This window comes from Protopterus annectens, chromosome 8.part1, assembly GCF_019279795.1.
Source record: "Protopterus annectens isolate FY-2018-M chromosome 8.part1, PAN1.0, whole genome shotgun sequence".
Lineage (NCBI taxonomy): Eukaryota > Metazoa > Chordata > Ceratodontiformes > Protopteridae > Protopterus > Protopterus annectens.
The window spans coordinates 137,234,032-137,261,228 of NC_056742.1; the positions used below are offsets into that span (position 1 = coordinate 137,234,032).

The 27,197-nt window shown below is 44.8% G+C and overlaps 1 protein-coding gene across 1 annotated transcript in view; it reads right to left on the reverse strand.

Annotated features, from left to right (window-relative positions):
- Nucleotides 1-27,197, reverse strand: part of PSMD7 (proteasome 26S subunit, non-ATPase 7) — a 718,833-nt gene that overhangs the window by 384,193 nt on the left and 307,443 nt on the right. The window contains exon 4 of the mRNA XM_044081778.1: nucleotides 13,559-13,656. Within this exon, the coding sequence (XP_043937713.1) occupies nucleotides 13,559-13,656 (98 nt within the window). The remainder of the gene's footprint in view (nucleotides 1-13,558; nucleotides 13,657-27,197) is intronic.

Genomic DNA, 27,197 nt, shown 5'->3' on the forward strand with positions numbered 1-27,197 from the left:
AGACTGATAACCATCTTGGGCATAAAGGAAGGGTTGGTTCTCAGAGAGACCTGATCTGCATAGAAAATAAGAAAAGGGTCCACAGCCATCAAAAGCTTGCAGCTCCAAAACCCTCCTTGCTGAAGTTATAGCCAAGAGGAAGGACATCTTCCAAGAGAGAAACTTTAATCTGCAGTGGCAGCTGGCTCAAAAGGAGGAAGAGTGAGTTTCTCTAAAACAAAATTAAGATCCCAGGCTGGAGTAGGTGTCCTTCTATGAGGTTTTAAGTTGTAAGCACCTCTGAGAAATATTTTCATCAGGGGATGAGAGAATATGGGTTGCTCAAAAGAACAATGAGCAGAAATGGCTGAAGCATGGATCTTGACAGAGGAAAAAGAAAGACCACCCTGAAGCAAATCGGCCAGGTATTCCAGGATCAGAGGAAGGGTAGGCTGAGAAGAAGATTCCCCTCTAGCCTGCATCCAATGAGAGAATCTTTCCCATTTGCCAGTGTAGGACTTCCTAGTGCTAGGCCTCCTGGCCTCCCGAAGCACTTTAGCCACCTGCTGGAAAGGGAAGAAAAGGATTGATTCATACAATGAGCCATGCTGCCAAATGGAGATACTGAAGATGAGGATGTAGAATGTTTCCCCCTTCCTGAACCAAAAGATCTGGCTTCAGAGGAAGACACCAAGGAGGAAATTGGGAGAGACTGCAAAGCAGTGGATACCAATGCTGTCTGCGCCAGTCTGGAGCTATGAGAATAGTTCTCGGTCTTACGTCCCTGATCTTCAATAATACTCTGGGAAGAAGAGGAGGAAAGGCATAAACTGACAGCAGTGTCCAAGGGAAGGACAGAGCATCAACTCTCCAGGCTCTGCTCTGATGCTGTCTGGTGCAAAAAAGAGGTAGGAGGCGGCTGTCTGGGGAGGAGAAAAAAATCCACCTGAGGAGTGCCCCAACGGTGAATGATGCTGTAAAAGACTGCTCTGTTCAGTTGCCACTTGTGAGAATCCAGGGTTTGTCTGCTCAGTGGTCGGCCAAAACATTTAGCCTCCCTGGAAGAAACTGAGCTAGAAGATGCAGGCCCAAGGATGCTGCTATGGACCAGAGATTCATGCTCTGCCTGCACAGGGAGTAAGAATGAGTCCCTCCCTGCTTGATGATGTACCACAAGACTGTGGTGTTTTCTGTTCTGACAAGCAGAGTTCCTGGAGAAAGAAGACGCATGAAAGCTAGTAAGGCCTGCTGAACTGTTATCAACTCCTTTATGTTTATGTGCAGGTGTATCTGCTGGGCGTTCCAATGTCCCTGTATGCATCTGCCATCCAGGTGAGCTCCCCAGGGAGAGTCCGATGTGGCTGTGGTAAGAACTTGAGTGGCAGGGGGTGGGCAAAAAGGCATGCCCTTGTTTTGTAGACAAGCTGTCGCCCACCATAAAAACTCTGTCTGTACACATAGAAGCAGAGGAATTATCATATCCAGGTCCTGTGTGCGTTGACACCAAAGGTTCTTGAGACACCACTACAATTTCTTCATATGCAGTCTTGTATATGGAATCATGAGAATGCAAGAGGCCATGTATCCCAGAGCTTGCAGGTATTTCCTTGCAGGAAGCTGGGACAGGCTTGCCAAATCCTTGAAGTAAACTGAAAGAGTTGCCTGCTTCTCCTGGATGAGATATATCATCTGGGTGGCTGTATTCAGACTCGCTCCCAGGAATGTTATCTCATTCCATGGTACCATTTTTGATTTTTCCTTGTTGAGAGTGTAACCCAGGGAAGAGAGACAAGTCTTTACAAATTCTAGACCCTTTAACAGCCGTTCCTGAGAATTTGCTTGAATTAGACAGTCGTCCAAGTAAGGATAAATCTGAATTTTCTTCTGCCTGCAAAAAGCAATGACTGGAGCCAGGAACTTTGTGAAAACTCTGGGAGCAGTAGATAAGCCAAAGAGCAGTGCAGAGAACTGATAATGTTGCTTGCCCAGTCTGAAACAAAGGTATTGCCTCCAACTTTCCCTGACAGGTATGTGCAGGTAAGCTTCTTTGAGATCCAAAGTTACTAGCCAGGAGTCCTTTTCTAACATTGGCAGCAACTGATGCAGAGTGAGCATTTTGAACTTTGAAATTACCAAGAACAAGTTCAAAATGGATAGATCTAGGATAGGATGCCAGGTGCTTTCTTTTTTTGGAACCAAGAAAAGTTTGGAATAGAAACCCTGGCCTATCTGCTGAGCAGGAACGGATTCTATTGCTCTCAGATGTAACAGAGACAAAATTTGCTTTTCTACTTCTGCCCTTTGGTTTGGAGGAGTGTCCGGGAATCCTTTGGGTACTGGAAGGGCGTGGAAAGAAAACATGTGTCCTAGGGATACAGTTCTGAGTACCCATTTGTTGTCCATGATGGTGGCCAAGACATTTGCAAAAAAGGCCAACCTTCCCCCTAAAGAACTCTCCGGGCAAACAAGTACAGGCAGAAGTTGGACAGAGTCACTGAGAATGTTTGGATTGAGATGAAGGCTTAGAACTTCCCGCCTTGGAAGAGGAAGCATGCCAATGCTTGGACCTTTGAGGTGTAACCACCTGCCCCCTAGAAGATCTGTAACCTCTTGTGCTGGACCGGTTATGTCTGCTGGTATCAGGAAACATCCAACTCTTAGAAGGGGAATTCCTGCTAAAGCGAGGAGGCCGAACTTGCAGAAAGTCTAACTGTTTGCATAGACTTGGCCTTATCCTCCATCTTCTTGAGCACTTCCTCTGCTTTGCTGCCAAAAAGACTGTCCTTTTGCAAAGGTACATCTAAAAGCTTAGCCTAGACAGGCTCTGGAAGGGACTGTTCCCTGAGCCAAGCGTGCCTCCTTATAAAAGATCCAGTACCTGTAGCCCTGCAAGAGACTTCTAGAATGTCAAAAACACAATGTAATGAATGTTTATTTACAAGACTGGCAGAATTCAGCAAATCCTACATATCCTTACTCTCTGCCAAAAGAGGCACACTTGCAATCCTAGACTTAATAGCCTCCAAGGTGTGTTGCTGGTACTTATGGTCTCATGCTTTGTCTGCACAGGGGGTAAGAGTAAGTCCCTCCCTGCTTGTTGATGTACCACATGATTGTAGTGCTGTCTGTCCTGACTAAGAGTACCAGGAGAGAGAAGATGCTTGAAAGCCATCAAGGCCTGCTGAACTGCCATCATTTCCTTCAGATTTATGTGCAGTTGAGCTTGTTGGAGGGCCAAGTTCCCTGAATGCATGTGCCCTCTAGATGTACTTCCCAAACGTAATCCGAGGCATCCGTGGTGAGAGTCTGGCTGGCAGGAGGTGGACAGAAAGGTAGGCCTTTGTTCTGTGCACAGGCTGTTGCCCACCAAAGGAACTCTGTCTGCAGGCAGGGAACCAGAGGAAGAATCAAGTCTAAATTCTGAGTGTGTTGACACCAAAGGTTCTTGAGGTACCATTGTATTTTCCTCATATGCAGTCTGTGGTACATGAAGCCATGAACCCCAGAGCTTGCAGGAATTGCCTTGCAGAGCTGGGTCATGCTTGCAAAGTCCTTGAAGTAATTCGAAAGATCCATTTGTTTCTCTTGAGGGAGGGATACCACCTAGGCGACTGTTCAGACTCGCTCCCAGGAATACAGTCTCCCTGGTGGGTCCAAAGCTTGACTTCTTTTCGTTGATTGTGTAGCCAAAGAGGTGAGAAGGTCCTTTACAAAATCCAAATCCTTTAGAAGTTGCTCTGGAGAGTTAGCTTGAATAAGGCAATCGTCCAAGTAAGGGTAAATTTGAATGTTTCTTTGCCTGCAAAAGGCAATGACTGGAGTTAGACATTTTGTAAAAACTCTAGGAGCAGTAGATAAGCCAAACGGCAGTGCAGAGAACTGGAAGTGCCTGTTCCCCACTCTGAAACAAAGGAACTGCCTGCAGCTTTCTCTAACAGCAATGTGCAAGTAAGCTTCTTTTAGGTCCAAAGTCTCCCGCCAGGAATTCTTGGCCAGCACTGGCAGCAACTGCTGAAGGGTGAGCATTTTGAATTTGGGAATCACCAAAAGGGTGTTTAGAATGGACAAATACAGAATAGGGCACCAGGTGCCCCCTTTTTTGGGAACCAGGAAAAGTCTTGAGTAAAAACCCTGGCCTATCTGTAGTGCAGGAACTTGCTCTATTCTTCCCAGGTTTAGCAAGGAAGAAACTTGTTTTTCTGCTTCTGCCCTTTGAAGTGGGAGAATATCTGGGTATCCTTTGAGGACCGGGAAGGTGTGAAAGGAGAATTTGTAGCCTTGGGATACTATTTTTAGCACCCATTTGTCGTCCGTGACAATGTGCCAGACATCTGCAAAAATGGCTAACCTTCCCCCCAAAGGAAACCCTGGGCCCGCAAAGGCAAGCAGGGGAAAGACAGCGTCATTGAGAATGTTTGCTTTGGGAAGTCTGCTTAGAATTCCCAGATTTAGAAGATGAAGCCTGCCAGTGTTTAGCCTTGTGAGGGGTGGAAGTCTGTCACTGGAATACCTGTAGCCCCTGGATCTAGTACGACCCTGTTTACTAGGGTCAGGAAAAGTCCAACTCTTAGAAGGGTAATGCCTGCTAAAATGAGGAGGCTGAACTTTCAGAAAATCCTTAACAGTTTGCATAGATTTAGTCTTATCCTCCAGCTTCTTCAACACCTCTTCTGCTATGCTTCCAAAAAGATTGTCCTTATGCAAAGACACGTCCAGTAATTTAGACTTTACAGGTTCAGAAATGGGCTGTTCCCTGAGCCAAGCATGTCTTCTGATAACAGAACCAGTGGTCACTGCTCTGCAAGAAGCCTCTGAAGTGTCAAAACCACAATGTAGTGAATGTTTAGTAACCAGAGTGGCAGAATTCAATAAGTCTTGCATGTCCTTATTCTCCATCAGGGAAGGAACACCAGCAATTTCAGCCTTGATAGCCTAGATAAGGAAAATATACCACTGCTATCCCAAAGTGTCCCACAAGCAAAAATGGAAAGAAACCATGTATATATCTATGGAATAAAGAAAGTTCATTTTATTCAAGTTGGATTTGTGATTTACTACAATCAAGTTCTCGTGGTGTGTCCTACAGTCTTTCAAAAGTTAAGTATCCTAGATAGCCTCCAAAGTATGCTGCTGATACTTAAGCATCTAATAGCCAGGGTGGAAGTATAAACCTTTTTACCCCACCTATCTAAGGCCCTAGATTCCCTGTCAGATGGAACAGGATTTTAAGCAACCGTGGCATTAACACCCTTAGGGCCTTGAGAAATAATCTCTGGATCAGCAGTAGGATTCTTGAAAAGGAACTGATGAGAATCAGAGACTCTATAATACCTGTCAGGCTTTCTGGGAGCATGATGAAAAGAATTAGGCGTCAAAGAATTCTCCATGAAAACATCATCCACAACTTCCAAAACCGGAGGAATAGCCAAAGGCTTATGCTGAGGTAAACCCAAGAACTCCCTAATCCGCTTCTTAGACTGAGGAAAATCCTGATTTTCCTATCTGAAATGCTCCCTGAGGGTATTCAGACTATCCTCAAAAGAGAAATCTTCTGGGTGGAGGCAGAAGAAATTGAGTTAAGGCAGTAACTTGTAGTTTATTGGTCATTTTGGGTCATTTCCGGTCTTTTCCAGCCCCCTGCTATAAAGCACGCTTTAGCCCGATTTAGCGCGGAGTTGCCACTGTTGCACACTAGGGCAGCGCTGGTTAAGCAGGTTTAAACTATTCGGGCTACCTAAAGTCCACTCTTCAAATTTTCCCTTAAAACTACCTTCCTCGAACTATACTACTGATCTAATCAGCGTATCCTATAATTAAAAAGATCATCTCTACTTGACTCCAAGTAGACTATTCTCTATCTTTTAAACGTAGCACTTGCTCCTACAGTACTTATTACCTTGATACGGCACTCTTGTCATAGATAGTACCCCAAAAAGGCAACCCTCCATTTCTTGGTCACCCACGTCCCCCGGAATCTTTTTTAAAGTTTTTTTTGTCTATTCCTTCTAGCATGTCGAGGGATCAGTTGCTAGTGTCCTCTCCTGCTCAGCTGGTGAACCTGGGAATATTGAGGCAATGTTACAATTGCCTCATGTACACAGACAACCCTCTCCTCCTCCCACAAAACACAAATACATGCGAGAGATGCAACTATACGGCCAAACTGGAGGCTGAGCTCTCTCAACATAGGACTGGCATGACCAGTCAGGAGGAGAAGGTTACCACACACACTATAGACCCAGTCTCACATAGTACCATTACAACCTCAAATCATACACATAAACACACAAAGACATACTCGGAGGCTCTGATCAAAAGTCTAACAAAACAGCAGAGGCCACCAAAGCAGACACCCAAACAACCACCACCTCAGAACACAACACCTGCAACACATAGACCTCACAGTCAGAGTGTCAAACAGTCACAGCCCTTAAGGCCAAACACAATGCCAGACACACTAGTCATTGGTGACTCCATAGTCAGACACACTGACGCCCCGCCACCAGACTGAGTAAGGAGAAGGTCACAGTAAGCTGCCTGTCGGGCTAGAATCCGCCACATAACGCAAGCACTCAGGTCTCTCAACAGCAGGTACAAATATGACTCAGTCATTGTCCACGCTGGTGTAAACGACCTGAGACGCACTCCTTGGACTACATGAAAAGAGACATTGAGGAGCTCTCTGATTATGTAGCCCAGGCAGGTATGACCCTGACCTTGAGCAGTATCCTACCTTCACCAAGAATGATGCCACAATACAGAGATAAGATGATCAGCTTTAACAATTGGCTTAAACACTGGTGTCATTCAAAGGGGATCCAGTGTCTGTCTGCCTGGGATGACATGCTGGACAAGCCACGCTGCTTCAAGGGACGGCTTGCACCTGTCACCCTGGGATTCCGGATATTGGCAAAGGCTCTTGCCACCCCATAGTGCCTTTTTAGGCAAGGCTCAAATTCTAAACCTACCACCCTAGAACACAAAAAGGAAAAACTAAGGGTAATGCTGCTCAATGCCAGAAGTCTAAATCTCAAAATGCACGCTCGAGGCCCTTCTCAGTATGGAGAACATCGATGTCTGTGCTGTGACAGAAACCTGGTTCAAGGCTCCTGAGAGCACCCCAGCTATCAGGTTTTACCTCATATCATGCCCGCCCCAAAATCCGGACAATACCAAGAAAGGAGGGGGTATCCATATTCATCAAGGACACCCACACCTCAAGACTGGTGGCAACGCACGATGCATCGGAGACCATCCAGGTGCAATTAACCATAGGCAAGACTGCTCTGCAAATTGTAGCATGTTACAGGCCACCCTCACAAACTCAGGAACCTCACATGGCCTTCCTGAAAACACTAGAGGGATAAATGTATCACCAAACACCATCATACTAGGTGACTTCAATTACCCTAATATAGACTGGGAACACTACTCAAGCCCAAACACCCTAGCCCAAAAGTTCCTGGAATTCATAAACTCAAATGCCATGGAACAACTAGTCACCATCCCCACAAGAGGAGATAACATACTTGATCTCATCATCACGAACATGGGAGCACAATGTTCAACACCGGAGGTGTACCCTCACTGGTGAGATCAGACCACAAACTAATCTCGCTGGAGGTCCTCATCCCACCCCCACCTGAAATAAAAAAGACCACAGTAAAGAACTTCTCAAAAGCCGACTTCACACTTCTAAAGACTAGTGTGGTCTCCTTTAAGGCCCCGAGCCAGCGGAAAACAGTACTCAAGCCGCTGAATCACTTACAAATGCCTTCTACCAGCACCTGCAGGACTGCATGGATAAGGCAATCCCAAGCAAAACAAAGACTTTGTACCAAAGGCAAGCGTCCAGTCTGGTGGACCCCAGCCATAAACAAACTCTACAACAAAAGGAGGAAGCTACTACAAGATAGAGCAAAATCCTTAAAAGGTAAGACACCCTTGATCACTATAAGTAAAAACTAAGAGCTCTCATAAAATCATCCAAAGCAAATTTCGAGAGAAAATAGCTAAAGACTCAAAAGACAATCATAAGGCCTTCTTTAGCTATGTTAGAAACCTGGGAGGAAACTCCCAGATATGCTCAGAGCTAGTTCAAAATGATGTGAAGATTACTGATCCTACAGACATTGCCAACATACTGGCTGACAGGTTCAGTGCAAACTTCTCCCCCAAAAGGAGAGATATCTATACCAAACGATTGCAGCCCCCAAACATCTCCAGCCCAAGTGAGAACTGCTCTCTCCAAAGCAAAAAACACAGCATCCATGGGACCTGATGGTGTCCCCGGCTGTGTGCTCCATGAACTCGATGAGGAATTAAACCCACAGCTAGGACAGCTGTTTAATCAAAGTCTTACCTCTGGATACGTACCCAGGAGTGGCGACTGCAACTGTGGTACCACTTCACAAAGGCGGTGCCTCCACCGACCCTGGAAATTACCGGCCCATTAGCTTGACAAGCCTTATCTGCAAAGCCATGGAGAGGATCATAATGGACCTCATAAATAAAGACATAGGGAATTTGCAGACTTTGGATCCAACCCAGTTTGGCTTTGTCAAAGGCAGATCATGCCTTTTAAACTTGGTTGACTTTTTCAAACAGTCACCAAAGCCATTGATGAGGGAAAGGCAGTCCATACAGCCTACCTCGATCTGGCTAAGGCCTTCGATACAATACCCCACTCGGGTATCATTGAAAAACTCATCAGCTTAAATGTCAACCCATACATCACAAGATGGGTTGCAAACTGGCTGAGTGACAGAACCCACAGGGTCAGAGTTGCTGGCGCCATGTCAGACTCAAAGCCTGTCACAAGTGGTGTCCCACAGGGCTCAGTCCTGGGCCCACTCTTGTTTGGCATCTACTTTTCCAAGTACAAGCAAACACAGGAGGGTTATGGCTGACAAAGTTTGCAGATGACTGCAAACTGGGCCATAGTAGAAAACACATCCGACACAGATATCCTTCAGAAGGGTCTCACAGAAACGGATAACTGGTGCCAGAGCCACGGCCTAAAGTTAAATGCCAAAAAATGCATAGTCATACCCTTCGGGAAAACAAGGTTACCCCTAGCTACCAAATAGGTGGCAATCCACTGAGCACAGAAGAAGTTATCAGGGACCTGGGGACCCAGGTTGATAGTAGTCTGTCATTCGACACCCATGTAGCTAAAGTAGTTAGGAAGACCTTCTACATTGCCCACCTTATCATGAAGGGATTCTCATCTAGATCAAGGGAGGTCATAGTCTCCCTTTACTCATCACTCATCAGACCAATGATTGAGTACAATGCCCCATTCGGAATGTATCTGACCCGACACTTGCAGCAGCTGGAGAGGCCACAAAAGTTCCTCACCAAAAGGATAAAGGGTCTCAAAATCTGTCCTATGCTGCCCGACTGAAAGAACTCCAGCTCTATTCAGTCGCCACCGCTTGCTCAGAGGTGACCTTTGCCTAACATACAAGGCCATGTCAAACCCAGATTTGATGAATATGCTTCACCTCAAAAATCTAGATCCATCAGAGCCACAAGGGCGGAGACTTAAACCTTGACACGGCTATTAATAGGACGTGCTGGAGGGATAGATTCATCACCCAAAGACTCCCTATGCTGTGGAACAAAATCCCGGTACATGTGAGGCAGAGCACCTCGCTGGCCTTGTTCAAGAGAAATCTTGACCAATGGATGGGAGATCGCAGATATACCCCAGGGATTACCTCAGTGTCACTGCTCGACAGAGGCACAGCAAAATAATGGGTATAGTTCCCCATACTAAAGGGGTGGCATAAGCCACAAAACGATGGGCTAGGCTTGTAAATGCCCTCGGGCAGATAGCCTAGTATGAACCTATGAACCTATGAGTCCTCAAAACCAGAAAAAAGATGAGAATGTCCTTCTTCATCAGCAGAACTGCTAGAAAAAGTCAGAGTCTGAGGCAGTCAAAACATCAGGGCATGATTCCCCAGCCTTCTTAGGAGGAGGAGGCTGAGAGCCCCTGATAAGACTTAAGAGATCACTAGCCATCTTGACCATCTGAGCCTGAGGTAATTGAGGGGAGGCCGATGCCTGTTTAATAGTAGAGTTTCTGCAGAGAGGCTTACTAGAAAGCCGGAAAGACTCGGGAGGCCTAGCCACCGCAGAAATGTGGGCCAAGGTAGTCGGTCTGGATCTGGTCTCCGGGCGGAGAAAAGAGGCCTCAGAAGCTGGCATCTACCTAGCTGCTCCAGATCCATCAGAGGCGACTACTGGCGGAGGGTCAGAAGGCAAGGTAGAAGCCTGAGAAAATGAGGACTCAGGAAAGGCCTCCGAAGACGCCTGCTGCTGAACATCTGCGGACTGCAGGGGCAAGGAAAGCGCTTCACTGGCTGCAGCAAGACTGACAACCAGCTTAACAGGGATGCCATCTGTTTATTTCACCCTAGGCCTGTCGTGGTCCTTATCCTTGTGCTTCTTAGGCACATCCGAAGTCGGGAGACCAGAAGATGCCACACCAACAAACTCAGGCCAAACTCCGAAGTGCTTATACAAAATCCTAGCTCTACAGCGTATGGTACACAGGTTGAAAGAAGCACAGAGATCAAAATTTGGGATGTCGTGCTCAAGGCCCAAACAAGTAATACAGTAAGAATGAAAATCACGATGCGGAATCTGTTTTCCACAGGCAAGGCAGTTATTCATGTTCTTTGACATTCATTAAAGCAAGAAAAAAGGGTCCCCAATGGGGTACTTATCTGAGGATGCCTTCAACTTTAGAAGTCGGAATACAAAAAGAAGGTAATCGGCCAACCGGCACTCGTGCGAACTGCTTCTGCTTCGGGCTTCGCAGCAAGAAAGACTAGGGAAATGACGTTGGCTGCCTGTCTTTATACCTGACATCAGGCTTAATCCGGAAGCAGCCAGTGTCATATACCAAGGACTTTGGTATTCTGGCCTACTGCGGGCTACCGTGAGCCGGATAACCCATTTGTAAGGACTGCAAAAGTGAAACACAATGAACATCAGGATTTTTGGTAACAGTGGCCTTAACCCTTTTAGGGCCTTGAGAAATAACCTCTGGATCAGCCAACAGATTCCTGAAAAGAAACAAATGAGAATCAGGGACTTTATAGTACCTGTCAAGTTTCCTGGGAGCAGGAGGAACCGAATTTGGAGTCCAGGAATTTTCCAGAAAAACATCATCAACCACTTCCAACACTGGGGGAATAGTCAGAGGCTTATGCGGAGGCAAATCCAAAAACTCCCTAATCCTTTTCTTAGATTGGGGATAATCCTGACTTTCCCCACTTAAAATGCTCCCTGAGAGTATTCAAAGTATCACCAAAAGAGAAATCCTCTGGAGGAGAAGCAGAAGGAATGGACTCCTCTGCATCTGAATCCTCAAAAGGAGAAAAAAACCTGAGAAACTTACTCTTCATCAGCAGAAATGCTAGAAGTATCAGAACCAGAATAAGACAAAGCCTCAGGAGAAATATCCCTACCCCTTTTAGAAGGAGGAGGCTGCGAACCCAGAATAAGAGTCAGAAGGTCATTAGCCATTTTAGCCATTTGGGATTGAGGGGAATGAGAGAAAACTGGAGCTTGCTTTTTCACAGGCTTACAACTGGAGGATTTACCTGCAAGTCTGAAGGACTCGGGAGGCCTGGCAACCGCCAAAGTCGCAGCAGAGGTTATCGGTATGAGCTTGCTGTCTGAACGAAGAACAGAGGCCTCGGACACTGGAGGCAGCTTAGTGGCTCCGGATCCAGCTAAAGAGGCGACAGGTGGAAGGTCAGAAGACAAAATGAAAGCCGGAGGCCTGGGGACTCTGAAATGGAGGCCTGCGGTTGAAAATCCACAGGCTGCAGGGGCTGCAAAGACGCCTCACTGGCTACTGCAGGACTGATGAATAACAACATCATCTGAAGACTTGACCCTCTGAAGTCTGTCGTGGTTCTTATTCTTACGCTTCTTAGGGATATCCAAAGCCTGAAGACCAGAGGACGCCATACTGACAAACAGGCCAAACTCCAAAAATGTTTAGCTAAAAGCTTAGCCCGACAACATTTAGTACGAGGATTAAAGGAAGCACAGAGATCACAATTAGCAACGTCGTGGTCAAAGCCTAAACAAATAATACAATAGGAATGAAAATCACTATGGGAAATCTGCTTTCCACAGGTAAGACAATTATTAACCTTTTCTGACATTCGTTAAGGCAAGAAACGAGGATCCCCAATGGGGTACTTGGCTGTAGTTGACTAACTTTTGTAGTCAGAAGTCGATCGGCACTCGTGCAAAAATGCTTCTGCTTCGGGCTCCATGGCAAGGAAGACTGAGGAAGTGACGTTGGCTGCCTCCTTTTGTATCGGACGTCCTGACGTCCTTTACAACCGACGGCAGCCGATGTTATATTTACTTACCTTTGGTATTCTGGCCGATCGAGGGCTACCGGGAGCCGGATAACCCATTGGTTAGGACTGCAACAGTGAAACACTATGAACATCAGGAAAGGTTAGAGCAATGAAAAACTACACTTCTCTGATTAAACAGCAACTGATAGGCAGAGCATTGTAAACTTGCATCTTACAAGAAAGGGGCAAATGAGATCTGAAGCAATACTGCTAGCATAATGAATTATGAGAAAAAGATGCTACAGTGCTGACAAAGCTCTGAAGTTACTGGTGGATAACCCAATAGTGGAGACAGAAAGAGTGGTCAATATAGGATCATTACCTAACTGGAATTTCACAGAGAACCCCACCCCCCACAAGACTCTGCCTGTTCCTACAATGAAAACACAAAAACAGAAAATCTTCCTTAAATGAAAAACAATACCACAACTGTAAATTGTTTTCCAACCGAGACCTATGACTGCAAGACAAAGGTAAATTCATTTAAATAGCCAGCGACAAGGATACATGCATCTCTGAAAGCATTACTTGCATTTTCACTATTTAGTTATCCTTAACCTATACTATATACTTTGCAAAAAATGCACATATAACATGGCAACACAAACATGGAACTTCAAAAGAGACAAATTAGCTTGCAAAGTCTCTTTTTCATTTCAATTTTAGATGCTTTACATATGTAAGACCAGCTGTAAAGCTTTTAATTCCTGCATGTCAGGTTGCCTGCCCATGTTTTATGGTGAAGTAATACATTTTACAAGAGAAAATTAGTTCACATTAATAAAAAAATACACTCATCAAATACTCTACACAGAAGACAGCCCAAGTCTGTAATACATTACTACACTCACATTAAACAAATCAAGTTTGCTCACAATTTTACATGTGTGGGGCAACAGATGGAGTCCGCATGACCAACCACCATCAGTAACAGTAAGCTAAAATGTGACTTACCCACATCCAGCTGTGATTATCACCATATTATTCTACAGACTTGTATGTCTCTCCTGAAAAGCGGACATGTCAGGTAAAACAAAGCATACCAAAAAGCTTAAGATTCTTATTCTTCTTGAATCTAAATTTTTTTTAAATGTCTTAATTTCTTTACCTTTACAATAGCAATGCCTTTTTTTGTTTATTGGGGGGGCTTAATTCACTAAGTGGTCACGCAGAAGAATACTTACTGAATTAGGACAGTATCGCTTCATTAACTCATTAATTGCAATGTCATTTTTGTGAAGCTTTGGACCAGTGTGGTACCAGCCAACTATTCGCTCTCTAGCTGAAAAAGAAAGAAAAAAAAAACTCTAAATTAGAAAGTAGACATTTTCCTTTAAACAGCATGGTGCATCCATAACGAAAATGAAGTAGTCTTGCTAACCTCCAAATATGCAATGAAATGTTGATTCAATTTCATTAGGACAAACAACAAAATGTTTCCAAAATGTAACTTGCGTGATTTTCCACTCAGCACTCAACACAAACAGTTCAAAGTATAAACTTGCATAAAACGTCACAACGCAGATCAAAAAGTCCAACTTACTTCTGGAAATGAGCTTTACAGTATCCATAAATATCCAAGTCAGCATTAGACAAGTCTCCGAAAGCTAATTATTAACTGTAAGGAAACGCAAGTCAAAACAAAGTACAGCTGTGCGTGATGCATAACATAATAGATTTTTTTTTTTGTGAGTGAGCTATACACAACATTAATAGAAACTGGCTTCTCAACAGATGCCATTTGTATGGCTTAAAAGCCCCATTAATACAATGACATGGGTATCTTGTGCTGATGCCTTACTGGATCCAGAAAGCAGAAACTTAATAGCTATAAAAAGCACACTGATAAGCAGATCAGTAGCTTATTACAAAGCATACTAAGACATGGTGCAGGATTCAAATTAAGGGAATGGTGCAAAGTTTATTCCAATTAATGCAGACTATGGTCCTTCTAAGATTTATTGAAAAGTGATCAAAGTACAGTTATATGTAGGGGTACTCAGCACAACCATATATGTCTGAACAAAGTACAGTTTTGTACCTACCATAAATGTAGATGTCCGATAGACATGCAACTGCAGTCATAACATGTGGGTTGTCCTGCCTCAGGCAGCCCTCGGTCGGCCGGATTCCAAAGTCTGGGTCCGACGTCGGCTGATGTCGCATTTCTCTCCGACGTCAGAGCGGCTGGAGTACATAAGCATCAGCCGACGCCATTTTCTTCAGTGTTTCTTGCCCCAGATGCCAGGTGCCCTCCAAGGAAGGCTGTAATCAAATTGGAAGACAAAAACAGGATTCCATACAAATAAATGAGCAATAAAACAAATACACCATAACAGATATCCCCAGCTAAGAGTAACAGGGATAGGAGTGGACCCTAGGCATAGAGGGGTATGGAGGGAGGGAAAATCCGACTGCAGTTGCATGTCTAGCGGACATCTACATTTATGGTAGGTACAAAACTGTACTATGTCCTTCAAGAATGCAACTGTGGGTAGAATACCATAGCTTAGCTGGGGGAGGAGCATTCTCTAGGAAAAGGATGGTGTGGCAATCAAACCCTGCAGGACTGCCGAAGCAAAGCCTGCTCTGGATCTGGAGTATAGAGGGAGATTGTAGTGTTTGGAGAATGTATGCACGGAGCTCCATGTAGCAGCTTCTAGAATGTCCTTAGTAGGCACCCCTCTGAAGAATGCTGTAGAGGTGGCTGTAGCTCTGGTGGAATGTGGTCTGACATTGGCTGGAACAGTCTTTCCATGAAAGGAATAACAGAATCTGATGCAATGTCCAATCCATTTTGAAATAGTCTGTTTTGAAATTGCTTTTCCTTGGACTGCAGGGGCGTAAGCTACAAAAAGTTGTTCAGACTTCCTACTGGCCTTGGTTCTGTCCAGGTAGTATCGAAGTTGTCTGTGAATGTCCAAGGTATGCAACAGTCTTTCCCCCTTATTCTCAGGATTGGGGAAGAAAGCAGGCAGATGAATGGCTTGATTTAAAGAAACCCTAGATACCACCATTGGCATAAAGGTATGGTTGGTCCTTAATGAAACCCTGTCTCTGTGAAAAATTATGAACGGTGGTATTGCCATTAGGGCCTGTAGTTCCGAAACCCTTCTTGCCGAGGTAATTGCCAACAGGAAAGCTGTCTTCCATGAGAGAAATTGCAAGTCAACTGAAGCTGCTGGCTCAAATGGAGGTAGAGTCAGTTTTTCTAAGACAAAATTGAGGTACCAGGCTGGCACTGGGGCCTTTCTTGGTGGCTTAATGTTCTTGATTCCCCTGAGGAATTGCCTTAGCAAAGGGTGTGAAAAAACTGGAGGATCAGTGTTGTATCTAGCTGAAATAGCTGATGCATGTATCTTTATGGAAGAATATGAGAGGCCGTTCTTTAGCATATCTGCCAAATATTCCAAGGTGAGTGGGATGTTCAACAGTGATGCATCATGTCCTTTGCTGGTATTCCAATTGCTGAATCTTTTCCACTTTGCTCAGTAAACCTTTCTGGTGGATGGTCTTCGAGCCTCTGTTAGTATCCGCTGAACTTCCTTGGAGAGAGATAGGTTGAGGTTATTTATGGGATCTCCCATGCTGTTAGCTGCAGTGCCTGAAGGTTTGGATGCACTGTTTCGAAATTGTGTTGAGTCAAAAGTAGAGGCCCTTGGGGAAGGGCCCACCTCCTGGTGTGACATATGCTCCGTAGTAGTGGGTACCAGTGTTGTCTTGGCCAGTCCGGAGCTATTATGATTCCCTTGGGTCTTTCTGCTTTGATCTTTAGCAATACTGAGGTCATCAGTGGCAGAGGTGGGAATGCATAGATTGTTAGGAAGTTCCAGTTGAATGAGAGAGCATCTATTTTCCAAGCTTTTGGAATGGTATGTCCTTGTGCAGAATTTTGGTAGAAGATGGTTGAGGTGAGAGGCAAATAGGTCCACTTCTGGCCTGCCCCATCTCGAAGTGAGTTGTGTGAAGACCTTCGGATGTAACCTCCACTCGTGTGGATCTGTGAAATTCCTGCTGAGGCTGTCCGCCAACACATTGTCTTTGCCTGGAACAAACTGGGACTGTAACTGGATGTTTAGGCTCATTGATTTTTCCCAAAGATGCATTGTCAGTCTGCAAAGGGGGTAAGAGTGGGTACCCCCTTGCTTGTTTATGTACCACATCAGTGTTGTTGTCTGTCCGTATCAGTAAATGGCCTTGCTGAAGTTGGTGTTGAAAAGCCTCGATGGCATGCATTACTGCCAGCATTTCCTTTTGGTTTATATGCAGACGTGTTTCCTTTGGAGACCATTGTCCTTGTATACATCTGCCTTCCATGTGCGCCCCCCATCCAAGGTCTGAGGCGTCTGTAGTCATGGTCTGTGTTATCTGTGGTTTTTTTGAATGACATACCTGTGTTTGCCTGGCTCACCGAGGCCCACCATAGGAATTCCTTTTGTAGGCATGGAATGAGCGGTATGATTGTCTCCAAGTTGTTGCTGTGTTGAGACCAAATGCTTTTTAGGTACCATTGAAGCTTTCTCATGTGTAGTCTTGCTAATGGAACCAGGAGAATGCAGGATGCCATGTAACCCAGGGCCTGTAGGAATCTCCTTGCAGTCATCTGGGTAAGTTTTGCTAAACCTTTGAAGTAATGAGTTAACTTCTCTTGCTTGTCTTCTGTCAGGTAAACCATTTGAGAGGCTGTGTCTAGCTTGGCTCCTAAGAAGATTATTTGCTGGGATGGCTGCAGTCTTGACTTTTGGAAGTTGACTGTGTATCCCAGAGCTTGAAGTAATCATATGACATAGTCCAAATTTCTTGTCAACATCAATTTGTCGTCCGCTTGTATGAGGCAGTCGTCCAGGTACGGGTAAATTTGTATCCCCTGGAGCCTGCAATGAGCAATTACTGAAGCCAGGCATTTTGTGAATACTCTGGGCGCAGTAGATAAGCCAAATGGCAATGCTGAGAATTGATAATGCTCTGGCCCTGCAAGAAATCTGAGGTATCTTCTGCAGCTGTGTCTAATAGGGACATGCAGGTATGCCTCCTTGAGGTCCAGAGTAATCAGCAAAGACCCCTTGCCCAGCATGGGAAGGAGTTGCTGTAGAGTCAGCATTTTGAACTTTGGTACTATGAGAAAGGTGTTTAATGCGGACAAGTCTAGTATTGGTCTCCATTGAGATTCTTTTCTTGGAACAAGGAACAGTCTTGAGTAAAACCCCCGGTCTTGTTCTTGTTGTGGAACTCTTTCTATTGCTTTCATCCGAGTCAGCAGAGTGATTTGCTTGATAGCCTCTGCCCTCTGGTTTTGTGGTAGGTTTGGCATGCCTTGTTTTCTTGGCAAGGTATGAAAGTGGAACCTGTACCCTCGGTCTATAATGTCCAAAATCCATTTGTCCTTTGTCAGTCTGTGCCAATTTTCTGCAAACAGAGATAATTTCCCGCCCAAGGGAGCTTTTATTTGTTCCCTGGTAGGCAGAAGTAGAGGAAAGTCATTGAGATTGTGGCTGTGGGGCTGGTGAAACCCCTGCGTCACTTCTTTGGTTTCCTGGCTGCCATTGTCGTCCCCTGTAAGGGCCTCTGTATTGGCCTCTTCCTCGGCCACGCCTGTTTTTACCCCTTTGAAACTTTTCTGGATTAGGAAAGGACCAGTTTTTTGAAGGCCAATTCCTACTGAATCTGGGGGGCTGAACCTGGAGGAAATCTTTCACCGTCTGAACTGATTTTGCTTTTTCTATGATGGTCTTTAACACATCCTTAGCATTAGCACCAAAAAGCTTGTTCTTTTCCAAAGGTGCATCCAGAAGTTTTGCCTTTACATGATCTGGTAGAGGTTGATCTTTTAACCATGCATGTCTACGAATGACTGCCCCTGTCATAGCTGCCCTACATGAAGCTTCCAGTGCATCATATCCACACTGCAGGAAGTGATTGCTTACTTGTTGAGTGTTATGTATAGCTTCCTGCAAAGCCTTCCTGTCCAAAGGATCAGGAGTGGCCAATGTTTTTTGTAAATCTTCTAACAGAAAATCCTGATATTGTAACATATGAAAAAGGCAATTCAAAGCTCTCATGGACAAAGTAGTGGATGTGTAAACCTTTTTTCCCCATCTCTCTAAAGACCTAGCTTCCCTGTTGGAGGGCAATGGATTTTTAGAGGTGGAAGCGGAAACTCCTTTAGGCCCCTGTGAAATAGTTTCCAAATCAGCAGTATGGGCCCTGAATAAATGGGAATGAGTTTCTGGGACCCTGTAATACCTGTCTGGCTTGGCTGGAGCAGGAGGAAGAGAATCAGGGGCAGCACTAGAGTCAGAATATAAATCATCCAAAACATCAAGTACAGGAGGAATAGCTAAGGGCCTGTGCTGGGGCTTCTTAAGGAAAGTCCTAAGGCGTTTTCTGGAATCAGAATAATCCTGTCCCTGCCACTTGAAATGTTCCCTCATGGTATGCAGAACTTCCCCAAAAGAAATATCCTCAGGAGGGGAGGCCGAGGGGATCGAATCTTCTGCATCCGAGTCCTCATAGGTCTGGAAGAGCTCTTCCTGGCTATCAGAGTGGACAGAGCCCTCAGAATCTTCATCTGAAGGAATAGGGTCAGAGGGTTCAACCCGGGGCCTTTTATCAGAAGGAGGCTGGGATCCTCTCTCAGGATGGGCCTGTGAACCTCTAATCATAGAAATTAAGTCAGCAGCCATGGACATAATTTGTGTCTCTGGAGTAGGCTGAGGTAAGGTTTTAGTAGTAAGATGTTTTGTTTTGCTGGCTGCCTTAGCCCTAGTGTAGGCCTTAATAGACATGGCCATAGGAGGCCTGGCAGCTCCACGTGCAGGAGTGACCTTGTCTACAGCAATGGTCTCGGGCATTTCCTCGGTTTCGGTATCTGGAGGAAAATCGATAACTGGCGTCAGAGTAATGTCCGGAATCAGAGTCGTCGGTAATGCGGTGTCTTCGGTTCGGAGCGGTGGAGAGACAGTCTCAGAGGGAACCGGAGCACTCGCTCTAGGTTTTGGCGTGGAGTCGGAGGTAGACACGGGCCGAGGATGTCGGTCCCGGTCTTTTCGCTTCTTGGGAGTTTGCGATGTCGGAAGTTCCGACGGCATGGTGTAAGCAAATTTATCGCCGAAAAAATCTTCAGCGAACTCCACCCGGCGCCTGAGAGTGCGCTTGTTGAAGCGAGCACAGGCTACACAGGCCGAGACGTCGTGGTCTGGGCCAAGGCAAGGAAGACAGTAAGAGTGGAAATCCTTATAAGGTATTTGTTTACCACAAGAAAGACAACTGTTAACTTTTTCAGTCATTTCTGACATCGGCTGAGGCAAGAAAAGGTCCCCAACGGGGTACTTAGCTTTTTTGATGACTTCGGAATCGAAGAATACAGGAGCTGACCGACCGGCACTTGCGAACTGCTTCTGCTTCGGGCATCACGCGGCAAGAAAGACTGAAGAAAATGGCGTCGGCTGATGCTTATGTACTCCAGCCGCTCTGACGACGGAGAGAAATGCGACATCAGCCGACGTCGGACCCAGACTTTGGAATCCGGCCGACCGAGGGCTGCCTGAGGCAGGACAACCCACATGTTATGACTGCAGTTGCATTCTTGAAGGACATCAGGATCACTGAAGCAGTATCTTCATAAAACATCTCAAATGTGCCTGCAGACAAAGTAAAGCTGGGGTACACAAAAAATGAAACAAGGCTACCTCATCATACAAATTATGTCAACTGGACAAGTACAGTCGTGTACACTTACCATAAATGTAGATGTTCGAGTTTATTCACTGTTGCAGTCATTACATTTGGGTAATCTGCTGGCAGGTTGCCCTCAGTCGGCCTGATTATCAAAGTCTTGGGTCCTGCGTCAGTTGCTATCTCCTCTTCCATGACGTCAGGGGTATAAAAAATGCAGCCGACGCCATTTTATTCAAAAATACAATATATATATATATATATATATATATATATATATATATATATATATATATATATATATATACACATGTATAAAATTAAACAGCAATAAATAAAAATGCACTTTTAGCAACAAACTTTACCTTCATCTAAAAGCAAATACACCACAAAGGCTTTAGAGCATAGTGAAGAAAAGAGAAGTTATAGAAAAGGGAGATGGCAGGTGGGTAAACCTGGACTGCAACAGTGAATACACTCGAACATCTACATTTATGGTAAATGAACACAACTGTACTATGTCCTTCGTGTTTCACTGTTGCAGTCATTACATTTGGGTAGAATCCCAAAGCTATGGATGGGAGGATGGAACTAAATAGCATTAGGAGCGGCTATAAGGCCCTGCAGAACTGCAGTGGCAAAGCCTGCTCTGGATTTAGAAAAGAGAGGCAAATAATAATGCTTTGTGAAGGTATGCACATAGCTCCAAGTAGCAGCTTCTAGAATGTCTTTGGTTGGAACTCCTCTGAGGAAGGCTGCTGAAGTAGAGGCAGCTCTGGTGGAATGTGACCCGATTCCCTTGGGTGCACATTTACCATGATGCAAGTAGCAGAAACAAATGCAGTGGCTTATCCACTTAGAAATAGTCTGCTTTGATATAGCCTTCCCCTCGGATCCTGACACAAATGCCACCAGTAGTTGCTCAGACTTTCTTAGAGATTTGGTCCTGTTTAAGTAGAAGCTTAGTTGTCTGTGTACGTCCAATGAATACAGAATCCGTTCCCCCTTGTTCTGTGGATTTGGGTAAAATGTTGGCAGGTGAATAGTTTGGTTAAGAGCCACACTGGATACCAGCTTAGGCATAAAGGAAGGATTGGTCCTGAGGGACACCCTATCCGGGTGAAATGTAATAAAAGGCTCCACAGCCATGAGAGCCTGTAGTTCTGAAACCCTTCTTGCTGAAGTGATTGCCAAAAGGAAAGCTGTTTTCCAAGATAAAATCTTCACATACGCAGTAGCTGCTGGTTCAAAAGGAGGCAGGGTGAGTTTTTCCAGCACAAAACTGAGGTCCCATGCAGGAGTTGGTGATCTTCTGGGAGGCCTTAAATTTTTGGCCCCTCTAAGATACTGCTTTAGCAGAGGATGAGAGAAAACAGGAGGCTCCATGTTGTAATGAGCCGAAATGGCAGAGGCATGGATTTTTATTGAAGAGAAGGATAGGCCCTTGTCAAGCATCTCAGTCAAGTATTGTAAATTCTGAGGGATATTTGGTTTTGCCGAGTCCGTTCCTTGCGCTTGGTTCGAAGCACAGAATCTCTTCCATTTATCAGCATAAGATTTTCTAGTACTAGGCTTTCTGGCTTCCAAAATGACATCCATAACAGATTTACTGAGAAGTGTTGTTTGAATAATTACATGAACAGCCATGCTGCCAGGTTCAGAGTTTGGAGCAGAGTGTGCAGAATTTGAATGTTCTGCTGAGACAGTAGATGAGGTATTTAAGGCAAGTACCAAGGAGGGAGTTGAGACATATTCCTTAGAACTGGGTACCAATGCTGGCGAGGCCAGTCCGGAACAATTAGAATAATTTTTGGTTTTTCCTGTATGGCCTTTACTAAGACCCTGGGAAGAAGAGGCAGAGGGGGATAGGCATAGACTGATAGGTTTTTCCAACTGAAGGATATGGCATCCATTTTCCATGCTTGTCTGTGATAAGTCCATGTGCAGAATTTGTCCAGTTGATAATTTTTGGGAGAGGCAAATAGATCTATGTCTGGGCTTCCCCATTTCTGCGTTACCATGCTGAAGACTTGTGGATCCAGTTTCCAAAAGTGAGGGTCCATAAGATTTCTGCTTAGGTCGTCTGCCACAGTATTTTGTTTTCCTGACAGGAATTGAGCTGGTAAGTCAAGGCTGTGTCCCACAATGCCATGGCTAGTCTCCAAAGGGGGTAGGAATGTGTACCCCCATGCTTGTTTATGTACCACATAACCATGGTGTTGTCCGTCTTTATCAGTAGTTGTCCTGGATGAATTAAGTCCTTGAAGGCTGTCAGGGCATTCTGAACAGTTAGCATCTTTTTCTGGCTGATATGTAGATGCATTTGGTTTGGGTTCCATATGCCCTGAATGCATCTCCCCGCCAGGTGGGCCCCGCAAGCATAGTCTGATGTGTCTGTAGTTAGGGTTTGGGTGGCAGGGGGTAGTGTGAATGACAGTCCCTTGTTTTGGTGACATGTCTCTCCCCACCAAAGAAACTCCTGCTGTAGGCAGGGAATGAGTGGAATCATTGTTTCCAGACTGTGACAATGTTGACTCCATAACCTTATTAGGTACCACTGAAGTTTCCTCATATGCAGTCTTGCATATGGAATTAGTAGGATGCAGGATGCCATGAACCCCAAAGCCTACAGAATTTGTCTTGCAGATAACTGTTTTTTTGTTGCCATCTGTTTGAAGTATATAGTCAGTTGCCTTTGTTTGTCTGGCGTAAGGTAAGCCATCTGGGCAATTGTATTCAAGCTTTCACCCAGGAATGTAATTTTTTGAGAGGGTACCAGTTGTGACTTTTTTTCGTTTATTGTGTACCCTAGGCATGTTAGAAGCCTTTTTACAAACGCCAGATGTTGAAGAAGAATGTCCTTGTTTTCTGCTTGAATGAGACAGTCGCCCAAGTAAGGATAGATTTGTATGCTTCTTTGTCTGCAAAATGCAATTACTGGTGCCAGACACTTTGTAAAGTCCCTGGGCACAGTAGATAAGCCAAAGGGCCGTGCAGACAATTGGTAATGCATAAAACATGCCTTGAAGCGGAGGCATCTTCTGCACGATTCCCTTATTGGGATATGCAGGTATGCCTCTTAAGTCTAGAGTCACTAACCAAGCGTTCTTGCACAGCATGGGTAGTAGCTGTTGTAAAGTCAGCATTTTGAATTTTGGAATGTCCAGGAACGTGTTCAAAAACCGATATGTCCAGTATTGGACGCCAGGCATTGTCTTTGCTGGGTACCAGGAACAGTCTTGAATAAAAACCTTGTCCTTTTCCCAGTTCTGGTACTGGTTGAATATCCCCCATATCCATAAGGAACGTAACTTGTTTCTGAGCCTCTGCCCATTGATTTTGTGGCAGATCTGGCCAAGAGTTTGGAATTGGCAAAGTATGGAAATGAACTATGTAACCCTGGGATACTAGGTTTAATACCCACTTGTCCTGGGTAATTAACTGCCAATTTTGAGTATGAAGTGCTAATTTCCCCCCCAAGGGGGCTGCCAAAAGACAAGTGCTTGGTGATGGTAGAAGGAAGTCATTGAGACTGCTTACTGTAGGGTTGTGCTTTGTTTCCTCCAGATTTGGAGGTGGAGGCACCCCATTGCATTGACCTGTAAGAACCCTGTGACTGGTATCTAGAGCCTTTTGAGCGCCTGGATTTGCCTTGAGAGGCTCTGGTGGACACACAAAATGACCAATTTTTAGTAGGCCAGTGCCTACTGAATCTGGGTGGCTGCACTTGTAAGAAATCTTTTACAGTTTGCACAGATTTAGCTTTGTCTTCCATTTTCTTTAAAACCTCTTCTGCCTTATTACCAAACAGAGTATTGTGCTGTAAAGGGGCATCCAACAATTTAGCTTTAACATGATCAGGCAAATTTTGCTCCTTGAGCCAGGCATGCCTTCTAATCACAGATCCAGTAACTGCGGCCCTGCAAGAGGCTCCAAGAAATCAAAACCACATTGCAAAGTATGCTTTCCAACCTGTTTTGCTGCATGCAATAATTCCTGTAATTCTTTTACACACAATCAGAAATCAACATCATTTTCTGTTTCAATAGACCCATAACATGCTGTTGATATTTAAGCATATGAAACTGGCAGTTTAAGGCCCTAATTGCCAAGGTTGCAGACGTATAAAACTTCTTTCCCCATCTATCCAGCGCCCTGGAATCTCTATCAGAGGGGGTAGGATTTTTGGCTGTAGAGGCCTTTACACCTTTGGGACCCTGTGAGATAGTTTCAGGATCAGCAGCAGGAATAGAAATTGAATAGAAATTTGTGGGAGTCAGGAACCCTGTAATATCTGTCTGGCTTCCTAGGAGCCGGAGGTAGGGAATCAGGAGGCATGCTTGATTCCGAAGACACATCATTAACAATGTCTAATACAGGAGGTATAGCCAAAAGCCTATGCTGAGGAAGAAGGAAATCCCTAAGTCTCTTTTTTGATTGAGAGAAATCCTGACTCTCCCAATGAAAATGTTCCCTTAAAGTATGCAAGTTTTCTCCAAAAGAATAATCCTCAGGAGAAAATGCAGTTGGGATGGAATCTTCTGCATCTGAGTCCTCATAGGGTGACATAGAAAATTCCTGATCAGAAGAGGAATCAGAAGAAACAGAAACCTGATCTGAAGATTCATAATCAGTGTCTTGCCTAGGCCTCTTAGCAGGGGGGGGGGGGGGGGGGTTGGGAACCCCTGATCAAGGTAATTAAGTCCTCAGCCATTTTGATCATCTGTTTTTTAGGCATAAGGGCCTGAGCACGCGGCTCATGCGTCTTTTTTTTAGACTTAGAAGTTGTTTTTGTTTTTGAAGCTGGCGTCGGTTTTATATAAAAATGTGGAGGCCTGAAAACACAATCAGAAGCCGGTGCCTGCTCAGCGGCTCCGGACCCATCCAAGGGAGAGACATCCGCAGGTTCAATACTCTGAGAATCTCACGGCATTCCGGACTCCGCATGGGTCTCACTACAGGCCTGCGACTCAAAAGTAGCAGGTATCAGGGGCTGCGAAAGCGCCTCACTGAGTACCGATGACTGGCTTAAGAGAAGCTTTGTCGTCGGTTTTGGACCCTGACGGTCTGTCGCTGTCTTTTCCTTTGTGTTTTTTGTGAACTCCGGTAGACGGACTGCTATCCGACGACATTTCATGTTAATTAAATCTGGATCCAAAATATTTTGAAGTAAAAATATACAGACGCTTAATAGTGCATTGGTTAAACCTAGCACAAAACCGACAGCAAGGCACGTTATGATCTGGGCCTAGGCAAGGAATACAGTACAAATGAAAATCCTTATGAGGTATTTGCTTCCCACAAGTAATGCAATTATTAACTTTTACTGACATCGGTAAGGAACAAGAAAAAGTTTCCCCAAGGGGATACTTGGCTTGAATTGAAGACTTCAGTTCTGAAACTCGAATGCGAAAAATTCAGGAGTCGACCAACTGGCACTTGTGAACTGCTTCTGCACCGTGCGGCAAGAAAGACTGAATAAAATGGCGTCGGCTGCATGTTTTATACCCCTGACGACCTGACGTTATGGAAGAGGAGAGAGCAACTGACGCAGGACCCAAGACTTTGTTATTCAGGCTGACTGAAGGCAACCTGCCAGCAGATTACCCAAATGTAATGACTGCAACAGTGAAACACGAAGAACATCTTCTCTTCTTCTTTCGGCTTTTCCCGGTTAGGGGTCGCCACAGCATATCACCTGTCCGCTCATGACTGGCAGTGGAGTTTTACGGTGTCGAATTGCCAGCCCGGCGCCCAACCTTCCACAGAAGGCACACACTCACGCCTAGGGCCAATTTAGAGTGTCCAATCCACCTATAGCATGTCTTTGGGATGTGGGAGGAAACCAGAGCACCCGGAGAAAACCCATCTTCTCTGTAAAGGCATAATATCCCTAATCATCTTTTTTTTTCTCCAGGACTACAAAGCTGCCAACAAGGATGAGTGGGGCCCCTGTTCTGTGGCATAGGGCTCAGAAAAAAACTTATCTGGCACATCATCAAAACCTACATTAACATCACTTTGAGTCAGTAAATCAGGCACTAAAGGAAATGGGAAAACTACAGTATCTAAGGCTATAAAAATGTAACCCTTTCACCATAATGAAATGTGTAAAAAAATCAAGCTCAAAGCAAAAATACTAAACTGCATGCATGCAAAATGATAACATGCATGCCACCACGCAGTAGTTCAATGCCTTATCTCAAAGAGTAAAGAAAAAAATTATCAAGGACATGGTGGCAGCTCCCACTAATTTGTTCTACTAAACAGTTAAAGTTGAATACTGAGGCTCAAACGTAGCATGATTATCATAACTGATAAGATCACTTTCCTTGGGAACATGGATGGAGGGACAGAACATGCATCTTAGAGCAGTAAAGTAAAACCAGATCTACCCCCTAAGATTAAGCATCCAGCTAGTAATGTTTTAATGAGATCTGGATAGACATCCATGCGCCGACCTCACACAGTTTGTGCTGGCATACTTAAAAAGAAAACAAAGGGCTACAGATGTGCAGGTGCCCAAGGAAGAGCAATCTTTCAGAATAGGCATAACATAACTTGTTTTTTAAAACTCTTTCTTGCACCCTCATGACCATCAAGCAACCCACTCTACTGTTTCTATAAATGTTTTTACTCCCTGAAAGACAACATGTGCAAAGGTAGCAGCTTTCTATTTTTATCCTAACCCCATTTTACATGTCCGGTAAGCCACTCCATGGTTGTGTGTGCAATGGATATCAGCAAGGGTGTACAGCAAACTTTTGCTAGAGGAGTAATAAAAGACAAACTTCCTCCCCATAGAGAGGTGTTTCATGTGGTTGCTGGTCTCCACTCGGGACTCTCCTATGGGACCTAACACCTTGGACATGGTTTCAATAACCCATCCCGACAAACACATCCAGCCAAGATCATTCCTACCTTCCCCTTCCAACTCTAACATGTACCCAAGGCAACAAATCAAAATGGTCTTAACAGAGGGTGATACAGTCTGCTTGCCATCAGCATCTTTTTTAGATACTGCTCTTCCCTGGCATGAAGGAGACAAAATGCTGATTACAGGGTCCAAAACTCTTTAATCCTGTTACTGTATTTTAGGGGTCTGAACATGGACCATAACCTTTCATTTTGCTTAGAGGGTTGGAATGA